The sequence below is a fragment of the Dermacentor andersoni genome, chromosome 3 (genome assembly GCF_023375885.2).
Source record: "Dermacentor andersoni chromosome 3, qqDerAnde1_hic_scaffold, whole genome shotgun sequence".
Classification (NCBI taxonomy): domain Eukaryota; kingdom Metazoa; phylum Arthropoda; class Arachnida; order Ixodida; family Ixodidae; genus Dermacentor; species Dermacentor andersoni.
The window spans coordinates 32,935,235-32,947,785 of record NC_092816.1 but is presented as its reverse complement, the minus strand read 5'-3'; the positions used below and the strand labels follow the sequence as shown (position 1 = coordinate 32,947,785).

The window sequence follows — 12,551 nt, the reverse complement described above, 5'->3', positions numbered from 1 at the left end:
TGCTATTGCACACTCCTTAATGATGCCCACAAGATTGCCGTTTACTGCTTCAACACTAAGGTCCTCTTCTTGAGTTAAAGAAGAATACCTGTTCTGTAGCTTGATCTGGAATTCCTCTATTTTCCCTCTTACCGCTAACTCATTGATCGACTTTTTATGTACCAATTGCTTCCGTTCCCTCCTCAGGTCTAGGCTAATTCGAGTTCTTACCATCCTATGGTCACTGCAGCGCACCTTCCCGAGCACGTCCACATCTTGTATGATGCCAGGGTTAGCGCAGAGTTTGAAGTCTATTTCATTTCTAGTCTCGCCGTTCGGGCTCCTCCACGTCCACTTTCGGCTATCTCGCTTGCGGAAGAAGGTATTCATTATCCGCATATTATTTTGTTCCGCAAACTCTACTAATAACTCTCCCCTGCTATTCCTAGTGCCTATGCCATATTCCCCCACTGCCTTGTCTCCAGCCTGCTTCTTGCCTACCTTGGCATTGAAGTCGCCCATCAGTATACTGTATATTGTTTTGACTTTACCCAACGGCGATTCCACATCTTCATAGAAGCTTTCGACTTCCTGGTCATCATGACTGGATGTAGGGGCGTAGACCTGTACAACCTTCATTTTGTACCTCTTATTAAATTTCACAACAAGACCTGCCACTCTCTCGTTAATGCTATAGAATTCCTGTATGTTACCAGCTATGTTCTTATTAATCAGGAATCCGACTCCTAGTTCTCGTCTCTCCGCTAAGCCCCGGTAGTACAGGACGTGCCCGCTTTTTAGCACTGTATATGCTTCTTTTGGCCTCCTAACTTCACTGAGCCCTATTATATCCCATTTACTGCCCTCTACTTCCTCCAATAGCACATCTAGACTCGTTTCACTAGCTAGCGTTCTAGCGTTAAACATTGCCAGGTTCATATTCCAATGGCGGCCTGTCTGGAGCCAGGGATTCTTAGCACCCTCTGCAGTGTCGCAGGTCTGACCGCCGCCGTGGTCAGTTGCTTCGCAGCTGCTGGGGACTGAGGGGGCCGGGGTTTGATTGTTGTGTTCATATAGGAGGTTGTGGCCAAGTACTGCACCAGGGTGGCCAATCCTGCTCTGGTGAGGGAGTGCGTTACCGGTTCTGGTCACCGGGATCAGGCCACACTCCAGGCCTGTTTATGCAATTTTATCAACACGCGGATTTTTTTTAATCCGGTGGAAAATTGCGCGGCACCGGGATTCGAGCCACGGACCTCTTTGCACGCGAGGCGGGTGTTCTGCCTCTACGCCACCGCTGCACAGCAGTGTAATGACATGTAAATACGAGCAAATACAGCTGACTGCGCGACTTAGTGCGTCGGCTTCATAAAATGACACGTGTGCTGCATTCACATTAGAAAATAATAGCAGTGTGGCTCCGTGCAACTCAAAGCAGCGCACAGTCCAAAATAGCGTAAGCAAAAAAAAAAAAGGGGGGGGGGGGGGTTCGGCTCGCGCTGTCCTGTTAGTGCGCATACCAAGGAAACGTACGAAACATGCCCAGCGATGGTACATACGTTAAAATACGCAGAATATGAGCGGCGGATAACAAGCTAGCCGACCTGACAACCAACCATCTTGACGTCGGCACGAAGACGCATTGTACTACAGACCTTATGCAAGCGCCTACGGTAACAAGGCAGCCAAACTATATAGTGACGGTCCCGGAACGATTCACAGCTCGAACTAACTCGAATAAACACCCCGACGGGATCCTACACTCCTTTCGCAGTCCCTATCCATGGTGACCCAACATCGTGACTCACAGGGTAGCAACACAACTTTTTTATCTCAGCACGTTCGTGAACTTAAGTTTGCAGTGCCTTTGCCTTTTCACGCAAAGGCCGTGTCGCCGGACAGCAGCCTCGCCCGCAGTCTTCCTGTACGTGATCACTGGGCTTCGATTTTCCACTTCTGGCTACTCGCAGCCTGCCAGAGCCAGCCAGAGCGTCTTCGTTTTTCTCGGTTTGCTCCGCTCACCGCGCTGCGCACTTCCGCCGGGCGTTCGTTTTGCTCGCGCTGGACGGTTCTGGCTACCCGCGGGCTGCCAGAAGCTGCCAGGACGATTTTGGTCTGGCTGTTCTCTGGAAGTTCTCTGGCTAGCAGACGACTGCGATGGGCGCTCGCCGCCATCTTTGCGGGGACTTCACGGATTGCAACGAGGGCGTTAGCCACCGTAGTTGCTCGGTGGCTATGGTGTTGGGCTGCTGAGCACGAGGTCGCGGGATCGAATCCGGGCCACGGCGGCCGTATTTCGATGGGGGCGAAATGCGAAAACACCCGTGTGCTTAGGCTTAGGTGCACGTTAAAGAACCCCAGGTGGTCGAAATTTCCGGAGTACTCCACTACGGCGTGCCTCATAATCAGAAAGTGGTTTTGGCACGTAAAACCCCATAATTTTTAACGCGGGCGCTGAGGATTTAAATTTACCTCGCTCAGCCAACTGTCTACGTTCATCTTCGGATTTCCTTACTTCTAGCGTTATCTTTTTTAGGTGCTTACGCTCCGTTCCGCATTGCGAAGTGGTGCATGTGATACGAGCAGTGGTGAACAGTTTGAAGCTTTCGTGTGTGTGTATGTCCCCTGAAGGCTTCTTCGCGGATGTGATCAGCGCGCTGCGCTCTCATGCGTGCATGTTATCTGCATCGTGTTCCACGCATGTTGTAGACGCTCATTCACACATTGTGGTACATTTTGGGTTCGTCTTTCTCTGGTGGCCTTCCTTTTCACATAATCTGGCGTATGTACATATCACCTTTTTCTGCTGTTAGCGAAGGCTTTGCAGCTAGCCCGTGTTCGCTCCGTCTCTCCGTCGTATGCCTAGGTGGAAGCTCGAAACCGATATGTGTTTGACTGCAGGCCGTGGATCTAAGAATGCACTGATTGCACTCGTTACATTAGACACACGTGCATTGTCTTATTGCTCTCATGATTGTGACCAATGTGTGAAGCGTTTCGCTGGTCACAGGCGGCGTGCATTTTCATGCGCCAGCCGCGTCCCCAGCTACTTAGGGTCAAAATGAGAAGCAAAATCTGCCACAACAAACTTTCTGAAATCGAAGCCCAAGCAGGTCGGCACGAAATTTTATGCATATGAGACGTACGTACCCGATAACCTGCTTTTTCATGTCTTGTGATGACACAACGCCAACTCATCAATGTCGCCGCTGGGCAACGTGATCGCTGCGAGCAGGGATCCTCGAAATATCGCTTTCGAGTATACAATCATTTACGCGCGATTTCTCGTCTTGTCATCCGCCACGTCGGAAGCCATCTGTTGCGCTGCGCAAGGTAAGGTTGCCCCAGTGCGCGCTCTGCGCCGAATTGCGCGAAATCGCGCGAAAGTGATCGTATCCCTGAATGCAACTATATATTTTCAAGCTGGCAATGTATACATGGGCCGACTACGCCAAGCGCGCGCCGGCCTCGCCGGGCGCTGCCATGCTGGTAGCATGTTTACATTTGGCCAGCTGTCCCGGTGTTCGATTCTGAAAACTTCGGGCAGGTTCGGGTTGTCTTGGGATCCCAGCCCACGTGACTTCCTAACAGAACCGGAACTAGCTGGCTGCCAGCGGGCTGCCAGAACTCCTAAAATCGAAGAGGCCCACTGTCGGCACGATAGTCCGGATAATTTATGAGCTTCGACGATCGGCTACGTTTGACAGAGGGAGGTTACGACACGATGCTCACTCGGGAGTTTCTTTTTTAAAGAAAGCTTGCTGGTTATGAAGTGAATCAATTCAATTCAAGTTTATTTGCATCTGTACATGTACAGATGACAGGAGTACAGACAAAAAGCCAAATGAAATCGGCTTGACGGGGTCTGTACCCCCTACAAAAATGGCACTGTGCACAATAAAGAGAACACAAACATACAATAATGGATAAACGAGAAAAAAAAGTGAACATTAGTGAACAATTGCATAGCATAAATGCATACGGATAAAAATCAATAATAGAATGCTGCAAGAAATTGTATTACAGAAAGCGAATAGTATAAAATGATACAAATAATACAGCCTTGAAATTCACATCTATAAATAATAAGTTATTGACGGAGAAAATTGGTTAAGCATTCATGGCGTCAGTGTATACCAGAGGAAAAAAAAAAGAAGAAAAAGGAATACACAATGAGCCCATTAAAAGGAGAGATAGGTGTCTATTGAGTTTCCAATGAGTTCCAACAAAGATGGCAGTGTGTGGCGTAACATTTGTTGACCGTAGTTAGTGCGCACTTTAGGAACGTGCCATGTTTCTCTGTGGCGTGTGTTGTAAATGTTAGAATTCATTGTCAATAGAGATAAATGCTCGAAAAAATTCGTGTTCTGTTTTTTCGCTGCAGTGAAACGCTTGAGTAAAATACTACGGTATATGGAGGTGATCGGTTGTAAATTAAGGGCGCTGAAAATAGGTTGCGTATGAGCGTCATATGAAGAATTGGCGATAGCGCGCACTGCTTTCTTCTGCAATAGAATAAGTTTTGTGATGTTAGACATCGTGGTGTTTCCCCAGACTAAATGACAGTAATTCAGATGGGACAGGAAGAGAGAGTTATAAATTTTTTGACGCTCAAGGGAAGAAAAAATCGAAGTTTCGTTAGTATTCCCACAACACGAGCGTTTTTGTTAGCAACTGAGTCTGTATAAAGATTCCAAAGTAAGTTTTCTTGAAATACGACCCCGAGACATTTAATGGATGGCACAATGTTGATAATCGACGAACGCATTAGCAAATGACCGTCAATGTAGACATTTTTGTTTTTAGGTTGAAAAAGTACAGCCTTTTTCTTGTTTTTATTTATAGACAATGAATTAAATGAACTCCATCGATTAAGTTCACTTAAAGCAGCGTTCGCAAGAGCCAACAAGTCCCTTCCACAACCAGATGTAAAGAACAGACTAGTGTCATCAGCATATATGATGAATCGGGCAGTGGTGTCAATATTAATTATGTCGTTTACGTAAATGTTAAATAACAAAGGTTCAAGAATGCTTCCTTGAGGTACACCAGAATGAATGGGTAAGTTATCGGAAATACAGTTATTTATTGAAATCCTTTGACACCTGAACTGCAGATAGCTTTTGATTAAGCCAAGGAAGGGACCCCTGAAACCGCAGATTCGACAATCTCACGCAGATTCGACAATCAAACACTCAGATTCCACAAAGCTCTGCTGGCTGCCACAATGAGCCGTCCGGGTTTGCACGCCTCGCTGCAGGTATCCACAGAGCCCTCTTCGCATACATTTTTGCAGATGGAAATAGGAAGAAACTCGAGTTTCCGTTTCCATAGTAGTAGTTCGTACACCCGAAGGCGACACAATTAACCGGCATACCAAAAAAAAAAAAAAAAAAACACACACACACACACAAGCGCAACCACCAGAATTTCCATAGCAACACCGTCCAGAGTTGCCCCGCGTTGTTTTCCAACCAAGTCTAGTTACGATAACCACCGCAAGGGGGACTCACGCCGCGCCGGCTTGGCGCATGCGCAGAAAGATTTTTGCAATGGGTCAATTGGTGATCGCAGGAAGAGGCCTTCGCCCTGCAGTTTACATAAGATAGGCTGACGATGCTGATGGTCACAGTACATTTACTCGTTTCCTTTAAAGTATACCGATCAGTGTAAGTTTTTTGGCGTTAAATTAAATATTAGTTCAAAATTTAAAAACTACATCTTACAGAAAAACACCGTCTAGCTATGATGTTAGGATACTGTTGAAAGCTGGCTGTTATTTAAATCGTTTCACGAAGGTTACGCTTTACTATGCTTGCTTACATAACCACAATAACCACAGCATATCGTCGTGAGCTCTAACTTATTCTTGTAATTTAGGACCTTTGCAACACTAACAAAACCAGGAACTTCGTTTTATTATATCATGTTATAATGCGCACTTGAGTGCAATTTTCGACAAATTGATATATTACTATTTAAAGCTATCCCTACATATAATCTTGCTGCCATGCATATACTTTTACAGTATATGTAACCCAGATCTACAGTTTATTACTGGTTGGAACCGCCCAGTGAAGCCAAATATTGATTTGATTTAGATTGACTTGTTATTGCTAAGGTGGCGCGTATTTCCTGTTTTGAAAATGAAAGTGATATAACACACTTAACTACTCGTTTTCTAAAATGAATTATTCGGTATAATCGAATGCTTAAAACTAGCCACATATTTCGCAACGGCGAACTGGTAGTCTTGTTACTTGGTGTACTAAACAAAATATCGCAAATTGTCAGAAGTGAGATAATCACAAACGTTTTCGAAGCAATGCAGAAAGAAAATGGGCAATGCAAGCTTTGTTCCCGGTTTCGCGGCGGAAGCTTACGTGACAACCCGTGATTTTTGCTTGATGTCTGTCATTAAATGTTTTTTTTTTTTGCATTCTATTCCTGTAGCAGCTTTACAACAATTGATCGTTTCCCCCTTGCAACGGATCCTCTTGCGTGTGTTTACGGCACAAAAATCCTTCAGTAGCTTTTCCTTTTTCTGTTTCCACGTACTTCAGATTTTTCTTTTCGGCAACAACTTCAGAATTTTTGGCAAGCTAGTCGTGATGATGATGAGTGGTTTTAAAAGGAGAAAAGATAAGTACAGCGCCGTTACTGCCTCTCGTGCGAGGGCACCTCCACAGCGCTGTATACGGGTGAGGGGGAAAGGGATAAAAAGCAGTAGTGGAGAAAATCACACAGGTGTCATTCATTCTTGGAAAGCCAGTTTACAACCAGGCTCGAGAGATGCTGAGAGGCTATTCGTGCACCTTTTCAAATGAGATTCATTGGTCTTGTGCTTAGTGTTTAAAGGTGATCCTAACTGTGCCTCATAACTAGACGTCTTTTTTTTTACTGGTCAGTACAGGCGTGGCGCCTAATTATACCTCAGTAAGTAACCCTGCTCTAAATGTATGGGTCTGCGTTTGACTATCCGTACTCGATTCGATATTCGATACTTACTATTCAATTCGTATTCAATTCCTATTCGAAAAATTCGATATTCCCCCACCTCTAGTTATTGCCTATAACTCATAGCAACTACTAAAACTATGGAACTCGCTTGCTGTTAATATCAAACTTGTGCCATCCCATTCTTTTTTCAGGTATTCTTTTTAAACGTATAAAATGTAGCTAATATGTTTTCATCCGTCACTTGCCTTGCATTTCTTTTTCTCTCTTCGTGGAAGATACTGTTACTACAACTGCTTGTAAGCTTTTATTATTCATAGTGTCACGTATTTAGTACGAGAGCTCCGGTTTCAGTATTAATACTCTAATGTCTCTTCTTGTATTCTGCTCTGCAATATAAGACAAATAAAACACTACTACTATTACCACCGAAAGCTTTCGACCTGGGATACACTTGTATAAAGGAGACCCGCTGCTTACACTATTCGCACTTTTTTCTTCAGAAATCGAGTTCTCATTGGACGCAATTAAAGAAGTTATTGGTGGCATCGACCTCCATGACCTGACTCAAGCGGGTCGGCTAGCCACAGACGCATACAAGAAAATTTGCGCTTCGGCGCTCTTGTATGGAATCGACTGCCTCTTTCACCTAGAGTGGATGCGTGGCGCCGCAAAAAAAGCCTTCAGTGACGAACCAAAGCCAGTGATCGGAGAGCCGTTGCCGACCCCGTTGAAAAACGCCGACCTTTCGGTGAGTACTCCTTCATGGTGGCTGGTCACTGGGCGGCTCGTCTTTGTGGCAGTCTCTTTTGTGCGCCTGCCGCCAGTTAAGTAGTCAATGGTAAAAAAAAAAAATATTGCAGTTGTAATTAAGCAAAGTGTAAAGTGGATATTTTGTGACAAACGACGACCACTCCACCAGCGTCTGACCGCGGACTGCGAGACTGCTTGACAATATTCGAGACTCATTAGGTTGCATGGGTGTCCCAGAAGGCTGGATATGATCGAAAGTTCTTTTTTTTTTTCGGTTTGATACCTTCGTCTGATAATCAGCAAACGCTGGCTAGTGTGGATGGACATCGTTATAGGGACGAACGAGTACGTGTGAGCAGAAGTGTGTGCAAGTGAATGGATATTTAAAGACGTGAGTGTGAGCGTGACCTTGAATCAAGCTCTGATATTCCTCTATCAGCGATACCTTTAGTGAGCTGGAAATTCACGTGTTATAAGCCTGCAAGTTCGAATCAAATTAATAAGTGAGCGATTTCACCAGATGTAATGAAGTCCGATCGCATGATTCTGTCGCTCTTGGGACAAAGGAACGACAACACAGTAGTGCAAACAATCACAGGGGTATTTATTGTACCTTTCATACATTAATGCCTGCTAGCCGAATCACAACGCATAGAACATTCCCATCGGCGCGCGACAAATCGAGGAAGTCCGGCTCACTACGACCTGATAGCGAGCGAATATGTTGGCCCCATGCTGGACATCAACGCCTAATCGTTCGTGTGTACGGTCACGCGAACGGTCGCGGGTTCGAACGATTGTCTTCATCCATTCCGGTGTCCCGCTCCTGGGCGTATCACTGGACGGTCCTGCCAAGCGGGTCGGCGCACGTGCGAAAAAACCCCGCCACTCGCCCACCGAAAGCCCAACAGGAAGCCTACTCTCTGTCGCGCCCGACCAACCCTGCCGTTAGGCGGCGCTAGGAGCGCAACACTCGCGCCATCGCTCGTAATATGCTGCAACAACATTGGCCTAGCCGGCGATTAGCTACGGGGAGAAGCCGGATTACAGGAGACGCCAGGGCCACGCGGGGAAAACATCAGGGGGCGCGTGAGAGTCGTCCCCCCAACCTTAAATCAAGACATACTCCGCCAAAACATGTCACTGTCTAACATCAACGCTTCGTCCGCGAACAACAGGTAGTACATGCGGCAGTGGCCGCACCGAGGAAATGTCCATGCACTGTTTATAACAGGCGCGTCGACAATGTCTCTGAGGTACACCGCTGGCGCTCGTTGATCACAGCAGCAGCGCTGCAGACTCGAAGGCATGACTCCAGGCCAGGGTCCAGGAAACGGTGACATACTAGTCGGCACGTGCTAGCGTCGCTCGCACCGGCGTGCCCTGCTGGCGAGAGCCACAGTGGCCGTTAGTGACTGCTGGCTCGTTTCCCTATTCGCCGAGGGTTGCGAGGCGGCCGCCGAAATTGCTACGCCGGACTGCCCGCAGACATCTCCATTGCCTGGTGCGTCTCGATCGTAGACCTGGCCAGCAGCGCAATGCGCTGGTGACAGCCAACCAGAGGTGACTCCGCTCACGCTGTGTACACTCAACGCACTCGGCAAAAACTAAAGTAGTGCAAGAGGCAGGAAGTCTGCATGCACATCGTCCATGTGGTACGATGTTTAACTCGCCTAGCAAATTATCAGGTGGCTACTCAGATGCTAAGTTCACGTGAACAAAGCTCGCTTTCTTGAGTCGAACGAATAACTTACATTCGTGCGAGGCTAACTAGAATGAGGGAAGCAAAGTGCGACACCTCAACGCCACAGTCCACGACGCTGTGTCCCTCCACGTGCGACAGTGAGCTTCGTAAAACCTTAGACCTAATGGGTCTCTGCCCTAACAACAACAACAAAAAAAAAAACATCCAAAATGAGCGCAGGACAGGCAGCTGCGAAGAGACGTCAGCTCTGTGAGGATACCCGCTCAGTGCACACAGCATCCGAGTTGACGGCTCCCACCGTCCCAGATGGTGCCGCAACGTCTGGTGCCAGCCAGGCCGCAATACCAGACAGCCCATAGCAACACCCGTGGCCCGCGGCCACCCAGCTTCCAGAGTCTCCATTTCTAGAGTCAAAGAGATAGAAGCTATGTAATGAAAAAACTTGGGCCACCCACGAGGCTTCTGTACTCACTCGCTTCTGGCTTGCCAATGTTCCGCGGGCGCTAGGTATTGCTATTCCAGGATGCATACCACGTTGCTCTCGCACCGGCGAATGTTCTTCAATAACACTCGCGAAAAGGCTCAGCATGTTGTCAAGTTCAAACATGCTACAGCAACCATCGCCTCACTCAAGAAAGCGCGCCGCCGACACTATAGCGATCGAAATGCACGCTAAGCGTACGCTTCGCGTTTCATACAAAGGTTGTCTCGAACCGAGCAAAACTGTCCAAATTATCGTCCGATGCCCCCAGAGGTCCACGTTGGGCAGCCATATATGGGATCTTACATGCGCTCTTGGGACAAAGGATCGAACGACAACACAGTAGTGCAAACAATCACAAAGACAATAGACAGCTTTAGCACTGAGCCATGACGATACGTACGCAGCACACAAGCGCTTTGCGGAACGTAGGAGCGCATGTCACGTTAGGGCTTTTAGTACTGCGAAATACCTACGTACGTAAGCGGGCGACGGGCGCGTCGGAGCGCGTTGGCCGCGTCCGCCAGTACGTCGAATCGTCGGTCGAACTATAGGCGCTGTTGATGTCGCCAACGTGATGTAACGTGTGGGCGCTGTCATGCTACGTCGAACTATATTTAGGCATTTAAGAGACTACTTTTAATACGGATGCAACACACGAATCATATCAAGAAAAATAAAGACCGAGTGCTCGATATATAGGGCTGGCACGGTCATTTGCGACGAACTGCGTCAACAGGAGGTCGAGCTTTTCGCGCAGACAGCGCACACTGAACACTTTCTCAAAAATTACAGGTTCTCTTAAGATCTCTTTCAAGAGGTGAACGGCGAACGCCTACACTTCCTCCTCTTATTATTCTCGTCGTTCTCTTTGCCTCTTCTCTTTCTCTTCTTTCGTTTAGTCATTACCGCTCACTACTAAGCATTATTGTCATTTCTAATCAATTGTGGTCATTACAAGCAGTCTTTAGACATGCTGTCATTTAATAGTAATTAGTAGTCATTGCTAGTCACTACTAAGCATTTTAGTCATTTCTAATCAATTGTAGTCGTTACAAGTTGTCGTTAGACATATTGGTCATGTCGTAGTCATTAGTAGTCATTACAAGCCATTAGTAGTCATTTCAGTCCTTACTACTCATTACTTGACGTTTCTAGTCATTTCTAATCAATTTTGGGCATTACAAGCCGTCGTTAGGCATATTGGTCATTTCGGATTCATTAGTAGTCATTACAAGTCATTAGTAGTGATTCCAGTCATTACTACTTGACACTTCTTGTCATTTCTAATCAATTTTGATCATTACAAGCCGTCGTTAGACATACTGGTCATTTGGGAGTCATTAGTAGTCATTACAAGTTATTAGTAGTCATTATTAGTCATTACTAGTCATTAACCTCTACCAATCTCTATTATAACGTTATCATTCACTAACTGTCACTATCAATAATTTGTAATTCCTTAATCTATTTTTAATCTGTCTTCATATGGCGCGATGACGCTTCGGTGGACATTCCGGTGGTCAGGTCTGCTGACACAAATTTCAACATGAGCCTAGAAAGGTTTTCGCCTTAAAAACAAATTCCATATTTTTGCTATGCGTTCCCATCGTGCAGGATCCGGGAATGGCTTCTGCGCGTTCACGCAGGCAAAGCCAAATCATAGGCCATTAAAAAGTACAGCCTTCCGCTGGTCACCCTCGACGCTGCCATGTTGCGAAACTCTTTTGTCTCGCGCTCGCCCGAACAAACGAGAACCACTAGAGCAGCACGCAAGGCTCCCTACGTACGCACGCAAAAATCGGATGCGTGCGTACGCAGCGGCCGCGTACGCATCACATACCGTCCGTGTTGCGTTCTGCACATGCGCACTTTGCCGAACGGAACGTAGGACCCGCGGGTAGCCGCCGGAGGAGGCAAGCCCGTGCAAACTCCTTTGGCATAAGGGATCCGCCGCCTACCTCCGTCCAGACTCCGTGGTTTGCCGCCAGAGGAGGCAAGCCCGGCCAAACTCACCTGGGAGAAGGGATCCGCCGCCTATCCTCGACCAGACTCCGTGGGTTGCCGCCAGAGGAGGCAAGCCCGTGAAAATTCACCTGGGAACAGGGATAAGCCGCCCATCCCCGACCTGACTCAGTGCATGTCACGTGACGTTGTCGTGAGCAAGATCCCACGTACAACTTTAGTGGGCCTATTTAAGGCGCCCCGCAATGTACTTTTTCAATTCATTCATTCTCTTCTTTTCATCTATCACCAACCATTGAATAAACAGTGCAAGTTTCGCACCAGATATCGTCTCGCCTTGCCTGGGCGCGATGGTCTACCGGACGCCTGCAGCCCGCCGACAACGCCACGCTACCCAATAGTAACGCCGGTCGAGGTTGAAGAAACAGGCGTCGCAACAATCGGTTGGCAATGGATCGATACGCTACCCTGGAGACCCCAACTTTGGGCGACATCTAAGAGATCGTCTCCTCTTTTTCCTGGTGACAACGTTCTGACGGAAGGTGTCAGGATTCATGACTGCATATGATGAGTACACGGCTTTTCTTCACTAAGATATCACTTGGCTTTACGTATAACTATTCTTTTTCTGGGAAGCACAGAGCAGTGATCTTACTTTAACCGTGGACGGAAGTTTTGAGTACGTCGAGGTTGTTACAGAGTGAAGAGTTG

General features: G+C 47.2%; 1 protein-coding gene across 1 annotated transcript in view; it reads left to right on the top strand.

The window, feature by feature from the left end:
* The window catches only part of LOC126520735 (uncharacterized), a 168,536-nt gene that overhangs the window by 54,060 nt on the left and 101,925 nt on the right, over positions 1-12,551 (top strand). Inside the window, exon 7 of the mRNA XM_055064855.2 lies at positions 7,440-7,687. Within this exon, the coding sequence (XP_054920830.1) occupies positions 7,440-7,687 (248 nt within the window). The remainder of the gene's footprint in view (positions 1-7,439; positions 7,688-12,551) is intronic.